Here is a 21,625-nt window from a genome sequence, read left to right on the forward strand (position 1 = left end):
TATGCACATGTGTCATGTGTTTCACTAGCCAATCACAGTCCTGAATAGAGTCAGCCAATAATGTCAGCCAATCATATTACAGCTAGCATTGAATGTGTAGGGGTTAGGGGTGTACAATGGTGGCCAATCACGGTGCAGGGTTAGGGGGGTACAATGGTGGCCAGTGATTTGCATTGAATGTGTAGGGGTTAGGGGTGTAGGGGCGTACAATGGTGGCCAATCACAGTGCAGCGAATGTCGATGTCCAAACCTCACATATAGGGGCGGTTGCACCGCCCAAAAATAACCAGGATACAATGGGGCGGGATTAACGTCAGAGTATCTGAGGTGCTCACCTCAGAGAAGGAGTATTTCTTTAGGATCAGTCTGGGTCAAGGGATGTGAGGGTGTTTATGAATGTGATAAGTGGTTGCCATCTGTCATAAAAAGTGGCAGTTGAGCCTCTTGACACTTGACACTTTATAAACATACTGTACAAACTGATCCCTTCTACACAATCTGGCTTCATTCCACAGAGGAAAGGAAAATCATTTGAACAGATTCAGTCTAATTAGATGATCTCAAATCTTACAAGCTTAATACACTAGAGAGGCTAAAATCCACTAGAGAGCGGCCCCCTCAGGTCAGCGGTCACCAAGGTGGCAAAAGCCTGGCATGCCAGAATTTTACTAATCCTTGGATGTAGAGGAAAGGGAGTCGGCGAGCCACAGCATGCTTTACCACTTTCAACCTGATGTCCCCATTTTCGGCATGTCATTATAGCCGAAGATTTTCAAAAATGATAAATAATTGTGATAACCACTTAAGCCCTTTAAAATAGGGCTAGAGCTTAAGTGGATGAACCTATTTTATACTTAAAAATATGAATTGGATACGGTGGAGGTCCAATCAGAGTGGTGTAAAGTACCTTAAACTAGTAACCTTAAAGTGCTTTATCACAAGTGGTGAGTGGCTGGGGATGGGTGGCCAATAGATGCACTGTACCAGCAAGCATCAGATAGTGTACTTTCCCTAACCACTGCAGCATTGCTGTCACACATTGTGCCCTGTATGTGCCTACATGACCAGAATACGCAAACCAATCTGATTACATACTGTAGTATCATACAAACAGAAAAAGTATTATATTACAATTTGGTTTAATTCCAACCCTGGGGATTTTCATTATTGAATCCCACATATAGCTACTGGCCCCTACCGTTTAGAGGTTAGAAGCAATAGTTTGTTATCTTGGGTAGCCAATAGCTTACATGTGTGCCTTGTGTGCCAAGGCGAAGAGCATTGTTAGTAGGCTGGCCATTATGAGCTAAGCTCTTGAGCCCAGTCATAACACATTGATACTCATATCCCATTATCATATCAGTCAGTGGCCAGAGGTTTCGATTTAGAAAGTCACCAAAGACGGCAGCTCTTATTCATATGCTGATATTACTTTGGCTGCATTTAAACTTGACCAAGGTTTTCCTTTGTGGGTGACTGTGTTCCTTTCCAGGGCCTCGCTGCCACCCCCTTGGACTGATTCACACCCAGGAGAACTATAGCTATGGCATTCCTTATGAAGCAAATGCTGGGCGATAAGTTAAAGAACATGACGGGTGGAGCAGGTGAAAGTTCTGAAGCTGGTGCGGCGAGCCCTGCGGCAAAAGCAGGCATGTCCAGGGAAGAGTTTGAGGCACTACAACAACAACAGATGGAGGAGAAGTGAGTAAATCTCATATTTCCTAAGACATTAGGACTGGGAACACTCCCAATGAATATTAAATTGTTGTGACGGATGTGGATCGAGTACTTGACCGGAGGTCCAACTGTTGGAATAAGATATATAACTGTTACTGTAATTAAAATCAATCCCTTAACTTACAGACCTAAAACCTGGAATGGAAATACTGAACCTACAATAAACAACTAAATACTGTGATATATAAACACAATGGTTTTAAGTGACTTACGGACTTGACCATAATGCTCTAGCATTTCATAAAAGTTGCTGTTATATAGTGAAGTGATATGACAGACCTACAACAATAAGGGATTAGTGGGTGAAATAAGCCTCTAAGGCTCCCAGGACAAATAGCTCTGCAGCACATCCCACAGCACAGCAAGCCTCGAGAAAACCATCATCACATATGCCAAGAATACAGGACCGAACAAGTGCACTGTATAGAAACATTAATCAGCTCCATGTAAAGCTAGTCTATTCATTCGTTTCTACTTATATAGGCCTACCACATTTTCAAAACATAACTCCATTTATTGAGTTGACTCAAAATATTGCCTGAACTACAAGGGGGACTCACAATGAAACATTAGGTGGGGAAAATTCACTTTAATTGCACAGTATTGTGCAAAGAAGACCAACCATTCAGTAATCCAAGGTATTCCAATGTATAGGCCTATTACATGATTCCATATCAGGTGAGTGTAGCGTTTGTGGGAATAAATAGACACACTTCTCAAAAGATTATGTGTAGCCAACTGGTGTAGGTTAGCATTAAGTAAAGTAAGTCAGTAGGTTAGCAATACTACAGTATACTAATGTTTGGCTTCCTCTGACGTGTTTCTGAAACGTCAGAGGAAGGCAGTATGGCTTAGCTGCTAGCTTTAGGGGGAGGTTTATTGTCTCTGGGTCTGAAAATATCCTGAGCAGATTATTGTCTGCGCATCCTAAAACTATTCAGGGCTCTCTTCCTGACTGCTACTTATCAGACAGTGCACTATAAAACTAATAATGTCATCAGAAAAAAACATTGTTCCTCTGCAAATATTCTGACAAAACAAATGAAATGGCTTTATTGACTGGCTGGAACATTTAAAAACTAACACGCGTTTGTCACAAAACTGGTCTAGGGTCAAAACAAGTGGAGTGGATGGGAATAGTGGAGGGTTGATATTATGTTACTGTAAATGTAAAAACCTTGAAACTGCATAAAACATTATGCTGAAGTTGGTGCGTCATAGCTATGTATGTATGTATGTATGTATGTATGTATGTATGTATGTATGTATGTATGTATGTGTGTATGTATGTGTGTATCTTTATTGGAAATGGTAAATAATGTGTGCAGTACTTGACCCTTGGCCCTCTCCGTTTTTCCCTCTACTACATGTAAACAACTTCACTAATCTACAAGCTCACAACGTGTCGCAACACTTCTACAGTAAATCTTGTAGTCTCTGCTATTTTTACCGAATGTTCACCCAAGAATAGGGATGCTAGGCTTTATGTGGTTAATTGTGTCCGCCAGGCCGAAAGGCATGGCCGAGACTATGTTTTGCATCTGTCCGTCCGTCCGTGTATGTATCCGTTTCCATGTGTCCGTCTGTGAACAGCTAATCTCCGGCACCGTTGGCTGGATCACAGCGAAACTGTGCACACACACTCCCTGGATGCCAGAGAAGAACCTTTGCTCCAAATCTTTCACTTGGGCCTGTTATAGCGCCACCAGGAGGCAGATTTTTGCAAATAAATTTTTTTGACAGTACACCTACAGATTTTGTCCAAACATCACGCAAATCAGTACACAGTATCTCTATAGTCATTAAACGAAACGGGTCATTCAGATTTTTCATATTCCATCCTGATTGGCTAAGATTGGCTTCCAAAGTTTGCAAGAGCACTCTGTTTTGAACAAAATGCCTCAAACCATGAACACAGCATGCGATTTCCGTGAAATGTTGCATGCACATTACCAAACACTAACACTTAACCACTTGAAACTTTTTTTAAATCAGCCTCATCGTGGTGCTATAACAGGCCGATTCGTGTTTTTACCTAGCTGCACCAATCTGTGTAAAACTTTGTATGCCACTCCCTAGAGGGAGTGTTATCTTTATAGTCAAGTGATCAAGACAGATCTGTCTTATCGGCGAATTCTGAACATTGCTGGCCACAATAACCTAGCTGACTGGCGGAGACCTGTGCTCCGAGGAGCACTTTTTCTAGTTGCTTATATTTCATCTGTGGTATTCTGAGGGATTTACTTTATCCCTTACTAAATATGTAATAATTAATATGGAAATTTAACAGCATATAATGGATACTGACACTGGTTTGTGAGTTGATGACTGCAGTGAAACTTGATGGAAAAGGCTTAAAAAATGTATAAATAAATAATTATTATTATATATACACAGGTGTGTGTGTGTGTGTGTGTGTGTGTGTGTGTGTGTGTGTGTGTGTGTGTGTGTGTGTGTATATATATATATATATATATATATATATATATATATATATATATATATATATATATACATATACATATACACACACACACACCCGTGTATATATCGTCAGATTATCTCAGTGTCCTTGAAGTTCTTGACCATTACGTGGTGCCATTTTTTTTCCTCACGATTTTGTAACCCTTTTTTTCCTAAGCTGTAATCCTGGGCGCTACTCTCCCTCTGCCAGCCTGGGGAGAGCCCCGACCTGAGCTCATGCTTCCTTCAATGCACGAGGAGTGAGCAGGCCGCTTCTTATCACCTGACAGGGGGAGTTTCCCTGTAGGACGTAGCGCGTGGAAGGAACACGTTATTCCAACCAGTTCCTTTCCCCTCCTTCAGGCTCGTGTGCGACAACCAAGGCATGGATGCGAGTGTAATGACAACTAATAACAGATTCATTAAAAAAAAAAAAACTTTTGTTTGCAAAAAATAGCTGAAGTTGTGATAATATGCTTATGGACTCCACTTTATGCTATGGGGGCTGCTGGGGAAACTGGACGACAGGGGCAATTCTGCAAATAGACCCCATGGCCTCATGGTCATTGGGATCAATATAAGTAGGAAAAAAAGGCTATATGTTATTTTAGTTCGGACCACTTCACAACAAAAGCCACATTATTCCCATGTAAACAATTGAGTTAATACCATATTTCTCCCAAAGTAAACAAACAAACAGCAAAACTGAAGACTGATTTTGTGTGACAGTGTCCGATGCCAAAAATAACAGATTCAAAAGCTTGTGAATCTGCTATTTTTAGCACAGGACAACTGTCGTACGATGGAGTATAATGAACAAATTATAACAGTGAGCTAGATAATTACATTGGGCTAAATACGTTTACAGTTTTATAACCCAGATTATTATTATTTCACAGTGGTATTAAAAGGAATGAAAGAAGAAATTATGTCAATTAAATGTATAAAATAACAATGGGTGTATATACTGCAATGTCTCCCAACTGTCTCCCAACTATCTAAACTAAACAAATGAGCTAACAGAGGCCTACCATAACATTCTGTTGAACTTTCTTTGGTGAAAACTGAAAAGAGAGCAGAGAAGTGGGTTGATTTTTCTCCTTCTTCAGGATAGATAAGTGAGATTTCTACACTGGCTACATCTAGGTTGAAACTGACATGAGCTTAAAGCGATGTTCTACTTTGGCAGAACCTTTGGTTTGTAACTGCCTGACCATGATATATGTAAGTCCAAACTGTTGTTCCTGTGCTCTGAGAATCTCACTTTTAGTATATATTGAGCAAATTCTGCCAATATATAATACATCAAGTCCTGATAAGGTTTTTTTTACGCCAGTTTCAGTGGTGGCACTGGTGGTACTGAAACTGATGTAGTGATATTGTTGACCTATTGATTTTTGTTGTACAGAACTGTCAAGGTAGCCTAACATGAATACAGCTGTGGGGTGGGAGATGGCTGATTTAAACAGTCACATCTGGCCTGAGTCAGAGCTGATTCAGAGCTCAGTGTGACTGTACACCTGTTGTCAGCAGCACACAGGATAAATCAGCCCCCCCCCTACATGTGCACGTGGAGCCTCTGTCCAGCCTCTGTTCCAAACAGCACAACTGTATGCTTCTGGAAATCTCTGGAAATCTCTACTGCTGTTGTCTGGCCCCTGATACCGAACCTGTCATAACAGCATTTTCACTTGCCAAAATATATACCAGGACTTGTTGTGTGCATTTTCTATGTTCTAAAAGTGATGATTTCACCATACAATGAGAGTGAACGAATTTCTAATGCCGGGTCCTTGATCACAGTGCAGTGTACAAAAGCAACAGAAAGATGATGGACAATAGTTTCACTTATGACCAACCAGTTCTACCAAAGTTGAGATTGTTTGGTTGAAAGGAGAGGTGTGACTTTGTTCCCCCAATGAGTCAAATGTTTTACCTTGTTAATAACATTACGGTAATGTGACAATACGCCGATGATCAGATACCAACCTTCAATGAAAGCTTTACACATGGCCACCTGCTCCCTTTTCTGACCTTTAGCCCTTTAATGCATTCTCCTTCTGCCAGGACCCTGTTATCAGGGTTTACTTCCAAGAAGCAGTGATCCCTAAGTAGGGATATGGACACAATGCAAACCTGTCACTGCTTTCAAGCAAGGTTCAAACAGTTCATCCAGAAACATATTCACTGATTGTGTTAAAGGACCACTTCACCCATTTTCAACCTATCTTCATATAATTGGTACTCACTGATGCTCATTATGGTACAATTTCTGTCCACTTGGTCTGTGTCTCAGAGGTAGGGCTGTGGACAATTCAGAAACCCGCCTACCAGTGACATAATCGGTAGGCAGGTTTGGTCAATTCAGTTAATTAAATGTTTTATTAATGCGAGACCAATGGCTTCTATTATAGCATGCTAACTTTCCAGGAATAGAAAGCCTGTAGTTTCTATTAGCTTGGATTCCCCATTGATGATGTCACAGACCAACAAGTAGACAGACATTCTACCATATTATAATAACCATTATCGAGGACCTATATGAAGTTGAAAATGGGTGAAATGGTCCTTTAATTTAACTCTGAGAGTAAAACTTGACCGTTATGGTTCTGTGGACTATTTAATTACAACTTTGTTATTCTATTTTTGATGTACAGTATGTGTCTCCTGTAGGGTTGAACGTGACAAGGAGTTTGGCGTAAAGAAGGCTGAAAGAGCCAATCTAAGGGTGATACTCAGGGACAAATACAGACTACCAGAGGTAAGGAACACGACCCATTCAAGCCATGACTGCTATAAACAATAAGATTCTATAGACCGAGGGTTACAAACAACTCACTCATTTTTTAAGTTATCATCATGAATTGTTTAGACTGCATATTGTATGTATTTTTTGTAGCGTTCATTGTACCGTTGTTTGTCTAATGTTTGAATATTTATGGACCACAATGGAAACAAGCCTTTGGCTTTTTTGTGATTATCCATTTGGCTTTTCTTTTCTTTTCTTTTTTTTACTGTTTGTTGTTTATGCTGCTTTCTTCTCTTCTCACACAGAATGCTGATGATGAAGCAACAGTTAATATGGCTGGGGATGACATTGATGTCCCGGAGGATCTCTTAAAGATGGTGGATGATGATATTCAAGATGAAGTGAAAAATGAGTCACTTTTTGTCAATATACAAAACATGGATGTGGATGCAATTAAATCCAAGTTAACGAACATGGATGTGGATGAAATGAAAACCAAAGCTCAAACCACGATGACGGAGGTGAAGACGGCTGCTGAGGAGAAGTGTTCCATAATGTGAACACCTAAAGTTTGATTTATACTTTGTCGCATGCTGAAAATAGCCCATCTAAGCTCACAATGCTTGTAGTGAGCTTATGGATCTGCTATTTTTGGTGCACTACACCTGCGTGTAATGACATTTCCCCCCAGTTTAATCATTGTCAGTTCGTCTTCCCCCTCACTCTTGACCTGGGGAGGGTGTGAAGGAGGAAGTGTGAAATTTGCTGTATGACTGAAACCTTAGGCAATGATTGTTCATCAGTGGTAACTGCTAAAGTTACGTAACAAAACCGAAATATTCTTTTGAGGTGTCGTTTAGTATGATGCTTAATTTCATGCTTGTGTTAGGTTTACCATTATGAGTTAATATAGTTATAAGGGCCATTGGTCATTTGATACTATGCACCACACTGTATTTATACACAAAGAAACCCTATTTTGGAAAGTCAAGGAATTTGTATGTGAATAATGTATTTTAATCTGTTACAAATAGTAAAAAGACTACCTTTGATTACAAGCCATTGTTTTTGTGTGGAGAATCAGCTTTGTTTACAAGGTAAAAGGTTAGCAATTAACTGGTCTGACAGCTATTGCCACATTAAGTAATTGAATTAGACTGTTAATGAAGGAACCATGAACCGCAGGTCAGGCGAGGCCATTTTGTACAAGCATGGATCAAATCAAGTGGATAAGAGTTAACTATTTGAATGTTGTGACAAATGGAAAGATTAAAAGCTCAGCCTGAAAACGTGGGATTAAAAGGTAATCAAACAAATTAGGGACTTGTTATAGCAATAGGGTCTTCAAAGATGGGGACCTTTCTGCATTTCCTCTAACAGGATCTTATCTCCAGTTAACTGGCATACGTCCAGGAAACAAATAAACACAGACAGACCGTCAGAGACACCCTTTAGGTAGATTATCTCAGGAACTAGGTCACAAAGAACATTCAAAGACAGGAAGGAGGATTTGAACATATCAACGAGTACAAACTGTAATAGTGAAGGCTATTTTCTGAAACCTCAGCTCAGGTTGGACACATGACAAGTCTCTCAGCCTTTTCACCCTCCCTTTCCTCCAACGCCGTCAGGCCCCTGCTGAAGCCCCTGCTGAAGCCCCTCCCCCTTCCCTCCCTGTAAGCTGACACAGCTCCTTGAAACGTTAGCTGCTTTCCTTTTAATAGGATCATGGGAGCTTAAATTGTCATCTGATAAAACTAAGCTGCTTGATAGCTACACTGCGCCCTCTTAATCAACTAGTGCTCAATTAGGATAATAGGGAAACAAGCAAAGAGGGGTAGCCTTAATATATTAACGTGATAAAATGATTATTAACTCCCTTCACTTAAGTTGTCATGGTACTTTGTTAAACGCTTGAGAGGTATCAGGAAGGATCTATCAGGGAATAAGAAACAATTGACCTTAAGGTATCTTTCATCCACTCTCCATTCTTACCTGTAGCTCTCCTTTTTTTGATGCTTTGTGAGCTGTGATATCAACTGAATTTCTCTACGGGGCTCAATTAAGGTCTATCTATTTCTCTGCCAGAACACAGAAAAAGTATAACCAGACAGGCCACCACAATCATGCTATACACCTGCATGGAAGCATTAGCATTTTTTCCCGCTTATGTATTCAGGTTTTTCTTTCCTTCTTCTGTACATACATGGATATTGCATTGTTAAATATAAATCTAAAGGTGCAAGTATATTAAAGAGCATGCTTACTTGTCTGATATGTAGATGGCAGGTTGTCAAAATGTATGATTTGATGTGATGATTATGTAGGATTTTGAAGTAAATAATTTCACATTACAAAGAATGAATCCATTATGGATTATCTGAAAAGATACGGAATGTACCTTGTGTATACATACTAGTGTGTAGTGCATGCTGACATATATGCAGTCAATCAATGCCAGAAATTACTTACTTACTTATATTACTTACTATATCGTATAGTAACGACTGACTGGCCAAAAAGAAAATAAGTAATTGTCCCCCAACTGATCGACTTCAAACTTGGTGCGTGCATCGTCGAGGACACAAGGTAGTGCGGGGCCCAGTGTCGATTCGGTCAGATAGGCGGTTATCTTGCCAATCCAACCGATATGCCCATATATAGACATAATGGAGATACGGTTGTCCAAAAGTGCCGATCCGACCGATATGCCGTTATATGGGCATGCCGATTTATGGGACCAATCAACTTCAAACTCGGTGCGCATATCCCCGAGCACCCAAGGGAGTGATGCGCCAAGTGGGAAGTTGGGTGGCTCAGCAGATCTCCCAAAAATATAGATCCGCAAATCCCCATATATGGAGTTCCCCCGATATCATCAATATGACGTCATAATACTGACCTCATAGACTGGCCTGGACTCCATAGTTGAGCATGCCTGACATGGATCTCCATGTATGGGCATAAGAGGGACACAAACAGACAGACAGGTACAATGGGTACTCTGGCAACAGGTATTGAATAACCGGGTGGGACATGCATTTCCAACTTACATCGTTACCAACTAGCATCGTCCCCGATCCTGACAATCTTAGGACCATTATAGGCCTTTTACAATTTTTAATGAACTGAAGTGCTTAGCCTGGCATTTCCAGACCAATATGCAAATAAAATATGAGGTGGCAGATAGTGAGTGCTGCTGAGGATGGCAATGTTGGTCCGTTCAACTCACTTTGGTCCGGTTGGGTGTACAGGGCTTTTTGACTATTTGACTCTTTGACTCTCTTTTCTTGTTTGTTTAAGGATTTAAAAATATGAAGACTATCATTCATTACATTTAATAATAATTAATAATTCAGCATTATCTACAAAGAGAAAAATGTGGCTGCACACAGCTTTTCTGCACGTTGACTTTCAATAAGGTCACCATATGTCAGCGGCATACGTTATGGTAAAGTCCTGCTAAAGGTGTCCCCTTAAGTCGTTTATTCTGCCACGAAGCTTATCACCTGTAGCCAAGTGTAATGGACTTTGCCGTCTGTGCTTCACTGCTTTCTTAGGAAAAGATTTGAATAAACCAAGAAAAGGTTTCAATCCAAGTCACTTAGCCAAGTTCAAGCCATTTAGTGGCATTGGCAATGGAGCTGATATTGTTGTTAGTTGTCTTTAAACTTGTTAGCAGTTACCAAGAAAGTTCTAGGCTTGATTAAATCATCAAGCCTGCTTTGTGAACACACCAAAAAACTTGTGATATTGGATGCTGAGCTTAACTTCAAAAAGCCTATAATCTTATATCTCCAACAATGCCTTTTATATTTTTAGGGATATCTATAGTGTGTAAAGCCCTTTTTGCTGGACTGACAAAAGCATGTGTTCAAATAAACTACAGCTTATTATCAGAATGCTGCAGCCAGAATATTAAAACCAGAATGACGTGATGTGACGCGTTGTGAGCTCGTAGATTGGCTATTTCAAATAAAATTGGGAACATTTAGAATATTTTTTGTAACATTGTAACAACACAAATTTTGTATGGATGTCCCTGGCACAAACTCTTTTCAGATGGGGGTCCATGGCCAAATGCATATTGATGTGTGGGGGTCCTTGACATGAAAACGTTTGAGGACCACTGATCTACAGTACTAAGGCTTGCACAGCGCACTACAAATTATCACATGATAAAATATCTGAAACTAGAAAAAGTGCTCCTCGGAGCACAGGTCTCCGCCAGGTCAGGTAGATTATTGTGGCCTCCTGGTGGTGCTATAATAGGTCAATGTGAAAAGGGTGCAATTTCTTCTTAGGCCTTGCACGGCAATCGGACACTGCGTTCATGATTTGAGGCATTTTGTTCCAAAAATGTGGTTTGCTAAATTAGACCTGTTGGTGGCGCTATAACAGGCCAATGTGAAAAGGGTGGCATTTCTTCCTCGGCCTAGTGGGAATGTGCGTGCAAAATTTCACGGAAATCGCACACTGCGTTCATGATTTGAGAAATTTTGTTCAAAACTGACCTATCCTCCAACTTTGGAAGCCAATTTTAGCCAATTATGATGGAATATGGAAAGTCAGACCGATCCGTGTTAATCACATGGCTATGGAGATAGTGTGTACCGATTTGCGTGTTTTTTGGACAAAATCTGTAGGAGTAATATAAAAAAATGTGTTTAGCAAAAGTCGGCCTCATGGTGGCGCTATGACAGGCTAATCTGAGGCTAAGCAGAGGTTCTGCTGTGGCATCCAGGGAGTGTGTGTGTGCAGTTTCACAGCGACCGGGTCAACGGTGGCGGAGATTAGCTGGTCGCAGACAGAAGGACGGACACACACACACACACACACACACACACACGCACACACACACACACACACACACACACACACGGACGGACGGACAGGGGGCAAAACATACTCTCTCGCCATGCCTTTCGGCCTGGCGGAGACAATAATAGATAAACTCTAGACACTTCCTCTTCCTGTGTTCAATATGTTTTTATTATTATTTGAACACAATAGGGTATTGATTCCCCAATGTGCGACATATTCATATTCATAATTATCAAAAGAGACACTTGAACATTTTAAATGCATAATAAAGACACTTGTTGCATTTTGTGTTAAAAAAGGATGGTCCACTAAATGTATCTTTAGATGGATGAGGTGAGGTCAAAGGAAATCTCTAGTTAAGTCCTTAGGCTCATTAAGGTTAGGGTTGATCTCTGTGACACCTACTTGGCAGAGCTTTTGATGTACCAGCTGGTGGAGGGGAAACCCATTGGCTTCAGGGGAAGGCAAAAAGACACATTTCAGTGACCTGTCCTGTGCCAGGGCCTACAGGCCAAGCCTGAACTGTTGTAGTCTAGTAATTATACTACAGGACATTTTTCCTGTCCATACAATAATATTTTCCCTACACAAAAAAGTGAATGATGTGAAATAATTTGTGTAGTTTTTGTTGCACATGGTGCAGGTGTATTTTGTAGTGGGGACTATGGTTATGTAAAATGGAGACTTTCTGTTTATAATTGGCATGAGGAAGAGCCTATGTTGCTCGAAACCTCACTATTTTAGCAGATTAAAAATCCATTTAATGGTAGCTACTTTGTGTGCGGATTAAATTACTGAACATATCAGTTTAAAGAACGGATTACACAGTCTGACCAACTAATTGTCTGCATTCAGCTTAATTAGTCATTAAAGACCTCCGTTCTTTTGGTTGCTTTGGTATTTTGAGTGTAGCGATGATGCAACGCTCATGGCTGCCCTGTAAAAATTAGGCAGTACAAACAGCAAGCAGAAAAAAACAGCAATTCTTAAGGCAGTTACAGAGTATGTCTGTCCAGTAAAACTATTGGGTAGGCTATTCTTTCTCACACAAAACAGGGTAAACAAGAGCATGGCACACAATAAATGTTTCCCAGTCTAAACGTGAAGGTCTTCATAGACAAGGACCTGTTTGAAAGTAGCTGTTTTCATGAACACTATACATCTTTACTGTGTGCAGTCATTCTCTGTAAAGCCCATCTCTGTGTCTTTTCTCTCGTACATTGTCCATAATGAAGGGATTAGTGAAAACTCTCAGTACATGCCATTATCTTTTAGACAATAGATTTTTTGAAAGAAAGTTTTGTCAAGGCTTCATTAGCAATGGCCTCCCTCTGTGGTCTGAATGCAGGGCACATTTGGAGCAATTACTTGACCAGAAAACAACTGTCAATCATTCTTAAAGGGGAAGGATTCCAATTAATAAACCTCTTAAACCCTTTGGTTTTACTTCCATTTCCCTACATGCTTTGGTGTCCTGTCTGGTTAAGAGAGGTTTATCAAGAAAGAAAGAAATTCCATGTGCTTGTTACACAGTGGTCGCTTTGCTCATTTGTGTATAGAGGATTTCAAGGACTTAGCAGTGAGTAGCTGTCGGTAGTGTCTTTGCTGTCATTGCTGTTCTTATGGGCCAGAGAGCTAACATGTGCTGAGTCTCGGCACTGTTGGAAACCTGAAGAGAGGTAAGATGAGTTCATTTACATGATTCACTGTTTGTTAATTATCTGAGATATTGCTATTTGTTTTAAATGGGATTTAATATGATTAAACATTCTGCTTTGGATGTTTTTATTATCACTATTATTACAGCTTATAGTTGGATTTTACAACAAAGTAATTAAAGCAATACAAAGGCATATTCTTTGGGACATAAAAGCAAACATTTGAACTTATATCAATCAAATTACAATTGCCGAATCACTTGACTTAGCTTTGACCATAAATGTATTTAGCAAAAAGGAGGAAAGATTCTTGTACAAATCAAATATAGAATCAGTATGCAATGCAGAGATTCATTACATCATTATACGGTATACAAGTCTACAAATCTTTCTCAAAATTTGGTTTACTTTGGCCATAGTATACAGTAGCTGCCTGCATGTATACAACACTTTATTATGGGTTTGTCTACTGAACATGGAAATTGTGAAATAGTATTGTTTTTCTTTCAATTAAATTACTGGGGGGGGGGGGGGGGGTGGATCAAAAGGCATTTAAAACAGTCCTTGAACAGCTTTGAATAAAAAGTGCAAAACAGGAGCTATTTTATGTCACTACTAACACTATTGATGTTTTTTAATTACATTGATCTCTGAATATCAATAAACAACAACGTTTTAAAACAGGCAAGAGACATCATGAGTAAAATGTAGGAATATTATTAAACAAAGTATTCAATGTGGAAAGAACTTCACATCACAAGAGTTGTCCTTACTTTTTCTCTTTCGCAGACAATATCATGAGAGTTTTCTCGCTTCGTTTCATGGAAACAATACATTGGACCCTACTGGAAGAATAAAGCCCCTTCACCAGGCAGAAAGCTGTTCTGTTGCACTTGAAAAGAGTCCACACTGGTCTGGTTGGACAGCTGCTCTATCTTGTAGCGCTTGAATTTTTTGTTTCGTTTTTCTGTCGAGTAAGAGAGTGCATCTCACAGGGGGTTCGGATGCATTTGTCAATGGATACCTTGGGAATGGTGGACGATGGTTGCTTAGACAACTATGATATGGCAAAAGGTGCCGGGTCCAGTGGCGGAGGCAGGGTCCACAGCATCGATGTCATACTGGGATTCAGCAAAGACCAGGACCCATTGCTCCAGCCTGTAGGGGAAGTTGAGACGCACAAAACCAATGATGAGAACTCGGATAAGCAGGTTCCTCAAGACCCATATGGACACCTTCCAGCTCTGGGAGACACCACATCACACTCAGGATACCATGGTGAGTCCTGAGGTAGAGTGGTTCTCAACCTTTTTAATTTCAAGGACCCCCAGTTTGATATGCATTAGGCCACGGACCCCCATGTGATACGATTTGTTATCTCTGGGACCCTAATCTGTAACTCTCAGAGTTATAGACCTGTAAGGTTCTAGTTGAGAGCCAGTGCTGTGTCAAATCAGGAGGTTTTGCCTCACTTTGTTTTACAAATGAAATCTTAAACCTACAGTATATACTTGGTTAACTATGGCTCAATACTTGGTCAACTCCTTTTCCCCCTTCTACACCAAATATCTCTGCAGAGAATAGCCAATCTACGAGCTCACAACGTGCTGCAACATGATGAATTATGAGCTTGTAGATCTGAACATTTTGCTGAATGTTCATGTTCGCCCCAGACGCTAGAGTTCATGTGGTTAGCTCTGTACTCCCCCCCCCCTCTACATCAAAACTCTTTGCCAAAAATTGCCGATCTACAAGCTCATAGCTGATCTAGATTGAGCTTGTAGATCTGCAATATTTTCTGCAAATGTTCTTTCAGAATAAGGATGCTAGGGTTCAAAAAGAGGTATTACAAAGATAGAAGTATTTCAGTGTATCATTGGTTTAAATCACTATTCTTCATCATGTTGACACAGTTTACTCTAGTGTGTTGGCATATGGCATATTATCCTTAAGGGGTTAGAAGATTTAAGCACAGAAAGACCTGTGATCCTGTGAAGGAAAAGCTTTATGAATATGTCTGTCAGCTGTCTTGACATGTCAGCAAACATGCCAGTCCATTTCATAGTCCATCAACGCACCTTTCACTCACTGTGCTGTTCCATGGTGAAAACTGACTGCAGCCTGTTCCTTGACATTTTCTGGTCATGTGTATGGTACACATGAGTGTTAATTTAACTCTGAAAGTATGAAAACATGTCTATTGGTTTGACACTTTAGACACTAACACTCTGAATAACAAGCAAAGCTTTAAACATCACACTGATGTCTATCTTGGTTGAAACATGGAGAGATTTAAAGAATTGTTCTTTCTGCCGTGTAGAAGCAGATTTCTGGTATGACACGGATAAACACTGGTATTCACAAATGTATACTGTAACTGCTAGCTAACCATGAATGTTGTATTTTAAGAAATCTTTTCCATAAACAAAGATTTTTTATTTGGAAAGTTCCACTGTTGATCTTATAAAGTTAAACGCAATTATCCAATTCCTTTTGCTATTTGAATTAACTTTGAACATAAATAAACAAACAATATGCAATGCACTTTTTGCATACTTGTGTAGTAGCTGGATTCATGTTTGTTAATTGTGTGTGTGTGTGTGGTGTGGTGTGGTGTGGTGTGGTGTGTGTGTGTGTGTGTGTGTGTGTGTGTGTGTGTGTGTGTGTGTGTGTGTGTGTGTGTGTGTGTGTGTGTGTGTGTGCGTGCGTGCGTGCGTGCGTGCGTGCGTGCGTGCGTGCGTGCGTGCGTGTGTGTGTGTGTGTGTGTGTGTGTGTGTGTGTGTGTGTGTGTGTACTAGCACTATACTAGTATACTGATTTATAGGCATGCACGTCACGTGTAATTATTAGCTCTTAACATTTCCAATAGGGAATAACCCAGGTACATCCACCTTAATTGTAATCTAACAGTTAGGCTTACATTTGATTGCATATTCGATCTTCAGTTTGCTATAAGACTTCTAATGTTAATACGTTTAATGTGGAGAATCACAACAAGGATTTAATTTAATTTAATTTAATTGTGAAATATTTGCCCATTCATTTAAGGTCTCATGGATAGAGAAAACTCAATATTATCTCAACTATTTCACAATCTGGACAGAAATTGTGCCTTTAACAATTAATTATTGAGGTGTTAGACACCGCTTTTGGCATCTTTACTCCAAGCTGGTGACCATCTTGGCTTATTCGATTTGGCACAATTAATGAGCTTTGGTTCGCCACACAATTGGTTCGCTTGCAGCAGCACTGAGTCTGTCCATTTGCTGGAAGAGACATCATTGTTTTGGACTGAACAGAAGTCATGTAAAGTAACCTACCTGCTAGATTTACGGCAGACAGGGACACAGGACACATCTGTCCAGGTGGACAGATGCAAAGGGACAATGCAGTGGATGTGAAGTCATTGGACAGACCTACATGTTGTTATTAACCACCTGGAGTTCACACATTAATTCACTTATCCAGCCCTCAAGCCGATCTGACAGATATGCCCATGTAAAGGTGGCATACATGGAGATCCAGTTGTCCAGGACCGCCAATCCAACTGATATACCCATATATGGGCATACCCATATATGGGCATATACTGATGACATCAGGGATCTCCATATATGGGCATAATGGGTACAACAGGTTCTCTGCCAACGGGTACAACGGGTATTGCATAACTGGGTGGGGCATGCATTCCCAACTTGAATTTTTCCCAACTTGCATCGTTCCCAAGTAGACTGGTAATAATAAAACCTCAGTTACATATAACGATTTTCTAAGTAGTCAAAGCCGCTTTACATAAGGGGCGGATTGGAAGTTTTATTAGCTTATTATTACATTTGTAACTACTGTTAAGTTAAATAGGTTTAACAGTGCAAATCCAGATATATAAGTGTAATACTCTGAAAAACTTCAGTACATTTGCCTCTCCATCCCAAAGTATTTATCTTGGGGTTGTACCCAACCATTCCTCATGTAAAGAATAAATATTAACACTTATAGACATGTGCTTGTTGCAAGAAAAATGCTTGCTACAGTAGCTCTCAAAATCATTAACAGGTACAGTATTGGCCGATGGCCGATGGTCATCTTGATATGGATAATGGTAAACACAATATTTTACTTTCATTTGATTGCATTTATAATTATGTGCCATGGGATCAGACGTCTGTAAAAGATACGTGTCTTTTTTTCTTTGTGTATTTATTTTTATTTATTTTTATTCCATTTGTATTTATTTGTTATGTCATATCATGTTGTTTATTTATGTATCCATTTATTTGTGGTTGTGAGGATATTGAATATTTCTGTCAATACCGGTATTTATTTTTTATGCAATATCTTTGCTGTTACTGTATATACCTTTGTTTGTTAAAAAAGGAAAATCAAGAGCATATCGGTAACATTTTACTTAAAGTTTGGGTCTATAATGCATTATAATGCGCTTATAAGGCATTATATAACTCGTTTTAAATGTTTATAATCATGTATGACAACTAATAACAACATTTATACGTATGGTAAGTGCTGGTCATAATGCATTATAAGCTCAGTGGAACAGCACATTATAGCTACCTTAATTTAGCTAGTTATAAAGTGTCTTTGTTATAGGTTGTTATGCATAATTATAACCATTTATAACGAGTGTTATGAATCATTATAAGTGCATTATTATGCATTATGATGCATTACAATACATTATAATGTGATTACAATGCATTAGAGCCAACCTTTAAGTGTTACCGGGTATTATGTGCTGTTCCACTGAGTTTATAATGCATCATGCATAAATGCACCAGCACTTAGAAATTATATTATTATAAGTTATAATACTTAATAATCCTTGTTATAAGTTGTTATGCATGATTATAAACATTTATTTTATTTAAGTATTATAATGCATTGTAAATGTGGTTATAACGCTATTATTATTATAGCCTACTTATTGGACAATATGTTTCTTTTGTAATTGTTACTTCAACAGGACAGTGACAGTAAAGTCAGGGCAGGTGATATGCAATACAGATCAGTACCCAAGGCAAAACCACATTGGGGTAAAGGGTTAATCTCACCATGACATGGGTTCCTGCATGGGGTGAAGACCTGACATGACCCTGACCAGAGTAGCCTTACTGTAGCTCCTCCCCTTACTGTAAGTGGCTTTACTTAACACACGTCAAGACCAAGAAAGACATGCCAGGATGCAAGTTTTGCCAAGATGCAAACATAGCCTATAAGGTAGGGCATGTCCGCACCTTAGATGACAGAACGCTGACAACAGAACTCGCAACATAACCAGTTCGATTCCGGCTGCAGACCTGCATAGCATTGTTTCACCCTATCTGCCCTCAGTTTCCATTCTGTCTAATGACCTGTCTAAATACAGCAAAACTGTCCATAAAAAGCATAACAACGCAGAATCTTCCACAGAGAGTGCATTAACATAATATTATTAACGTAAACAATTGATACAGTTTAGTGTTGCTACTCTCCAACTTCTGATCAGATGCCAAGAAAGAATTACTAGTCAATGGTAACAGTCATTTTGTGAAAGAGTAATCAATTTGTTTATATGTCATTTTGACAAAATAGAGCTAAGTATTAAATTGTCATAACAAGTGCCATAACCCTTACTAAAACATCTGATTAATTAATTTTCTCTAGATTCCGGACTTTTCTCCAGCGACAAGTGTGAGGAGGAGATAAGCAACCTCCAGAAAGGCATTGACAGTCCAGAGGGTTCTCCAGATCCAGCTAAAGAGGAATTCGAAGACCATCCCAAGAAGAAGCACAGGAGGAACCGTACCACCTTCACCACATATCAGCTCCATGAGCTGGAACGGGCCTTCGAGAAGTCCCACTACCCAGATGTATACAGCCGCGAAGAGCTGGCCATGAAGGTGAACCTACCAGAAGTCCGCGTGCAGGTATGAACATCCTCACTGAGTAGGGTAGCAGGAAATTGTTGTGAGCTCTGAAACACAGTTACGATTTTAAATGTCAACATCTTTAAATGAAGAATTTTCACATAATAAAGATAAATACGCATATTATATGATATTATGATATGATACCATAATGATATGACAGGATGTATGATATGTCATTATATTATATAAATCATTTTCCAAAATCTAACATCAATAACGTCTTCAGAACAGTTCCAAACTCACTTTGTAGGTCACCAATACTGGTTTGGCCTTTGATGTAGTACTGTAGGCTACATTCTATTTATTTACTTGCCCAGTTGTTTGTTTATTTTCTAATACTCCTTATTTATTGCATCCAGATTTTTTTTTTTTTAATCCTCCAAATCATCCAATGTCTCAATGCATCTTTTTGGTGTATGTCTGGCTGTAGGTGTGGTTTCAGAACCGCAGGGCCAAGTGGAGACGCCAAGAGAAGTTAGACACCAACAGCATGAAGCTCCATGATTCTCCCATGCTGTCCTTCAACCGCCCCCCAATGCCCTCCAGCGTGGGTCCAATGTCCAACCCCATGCCCATGGATCCTTGGCTCACCTCGCCCATGTCCAGCGCCACTCCCATGCACACCATCCCTGGGTTTATGGGGTCACCGCAAGGCCTACAGAATGCTTATCCTAGCCACAGCTTCCTCAACACTCCTCCTGGCATGGTTCAAGGCATGCAGTCCATGCCCCCCCCACCCTACCAGTGCCCACCTAGCTTCAGTGACAAGTATCCTATGGAGGACGAGAGGAGTTCCAGCATTGCTGTACTGCGGATGAAAGCCAAAGAGCACCTTCAGTCTATGGATAAAACCTGGCAACACATGTGAGTCAGTGAAGAGGTTTTAACATACTCCAGTGAATGTTTACAAGCTGTTTTTTCCATCGTGGTTGCATTGTTACAAGGAATCAATGGAGCATAATTGTTGGATCTTTGTGGACTAACAAGATTTTGAGCGATTCTCAAAATGAACTTCTAGTGAACAATGATTTTTTGTTTTAGTTTTTCACTTTAAAATGGTATTGCATTTTGAATGAATACCTTTATGGGACGGATTCTCTTTTTTTTGTATATTTTTTTCATATGACACAAACATTTTGCTATATTTTTGAATGGTCTGGTCTTGTTTTGATAGAAATGTCTGGAATCTCATGCTGAAGATTATTTTGAATATCTAAAGGTGGCTGAATTATATTGTAAACATCAATATTGGCTGTCTAGAATTAGAGTACCAGTAACAGTTTATTGTGGTTAAGTGATTTTTTCTGTTGAGTGTATTTAGTTGAGGCAAACTTGTCCAAAAATGCATGTGTATTTTTCTTTGTCTTAACTGTGAAGTGTGAGGATTCTTTTGTGGGCAGAACCCTTGAATTTTCATCCTAGCCCTAATCTGTTAGTTAAAATGCACAGGCCAGAAGAATTAATTTAGGTCGCCCCTTGCAGCTGATTCAATAATAATTAAAGATTATTTTTGGAGAAAATAATCACTTTATTGGATAGTAGAGAGGAAAACAGAGGTCAAACAGAAGAAAGACATGAGACATGACAGGAGTCTGTTTCAAACTCTGGTCCTTGTGATTCACAATGTGTATTTGATCCATAACTGGCTGAGCCACCAGGCACCCCAGCAAGACAGTTTTGAGAAACTTTCCTTGTGTTTTTTTGTTGTTGTTGTTGTTGTTATTGTTGTATGTTCCCTGTATATTCGTTCTTGGGTTTCCTGTTGAATGATATTTTTGGACAGTGTTAATGAGCACCCAGGGTGGGTGTCATTTCTATTAAAGCTGGTTTGTAATTCTCAGTGGGCAGTGGGCACACTCATGAGTGTTTTTAGAACCACTTGTCCTTTTGACCGCCTTCTGTCTTATTTTCATTTGGGTCTATGCTTGAAGGCAATGCAAACGACACTATGTCTGATATTTCAATTCTTAAAGATCTTAAAGAAATTACCTTTTAAGAGTCCTGATAACCTGAAGTTGGAGGATTGAGGAGGAACTTTGGGGGTGTAATCTGTCCCAGAGGCTAATATGGGCAGACAAGCATACCTCTTAACACCTAATTACTGCCTTTAAAGCGATTAACCCGAGGTTCTCAACGATAGACAGAATGCCCTCGGATGCCCCCAAAACCCTATTCAAGATCTGACATACTGTGCCCCTCCCCTCTCCAACTCACAAGGCTGGAGGGGAGATTAGGTTATTTCTGCTGTATAGATGCTGGACTAGAAAACA

General features: G+C 39.7%; 2 protein-coding genes across 2 annotated transcripts; both read left to right on the forward strand.

Annotated features, from left to right (window-relative positions):
* Positions 1-1,543: 1,543 nt before the first annotated feature.
* On the forward strand, positions 1,544-7,509 carry cplx4c (complexin 4c; the record flags this gene model as incomplete). The annotated part of the gene is made up of 3 exons (XM_080440343.1): positions 1,544-1,701; positions 6,874-6,961; positions 7,255-7,509. 3 exons carry the CDS (start codon positions 1,544-1,546, stop codon positions 7,507-7,509), a joined length of 501 nt encoding a protein of 166 aa, XP_080296469.1.
* A 6,926-nt stretch (positions 7,510-14,435) lies between these two features.
* On the forward strand, positions 14,436-20,658 carry rx2 (retinal homeobox gene 2; the record flags this gene model as incomplete). Its single annotated transcript, XM_080440543.1, has 3 exons — positions 14,436-14,709; positions 19,090-19,352; positions 19,786-20,658. 3 exons carry the CDS (start codon positions 14,436-14,438, stop codon positions 20,221-20,223), a joined length of 975 nt encoding a protein of 324 aa, XP_080296669.1. The 3' UTR covers positions 20,224-20,658.
* Between the last annotated feature and the right edge of the window lie 967 nt (positions 20,659-21,625).

Source organism: Gymnoscopelus braueri (assembly GCF_963280865.1).
Source record: "Gymnoscopelus braueri genome assembly, chromosome: 10".
Taxonomy (NCBI): domain Eukaryota; kingdom Metazoa; phylum Chordata; class Actinopteri; order Myctophiformes; family Myctophidae; genus Gymnoscopelus; species Gymnoscopelus braueri.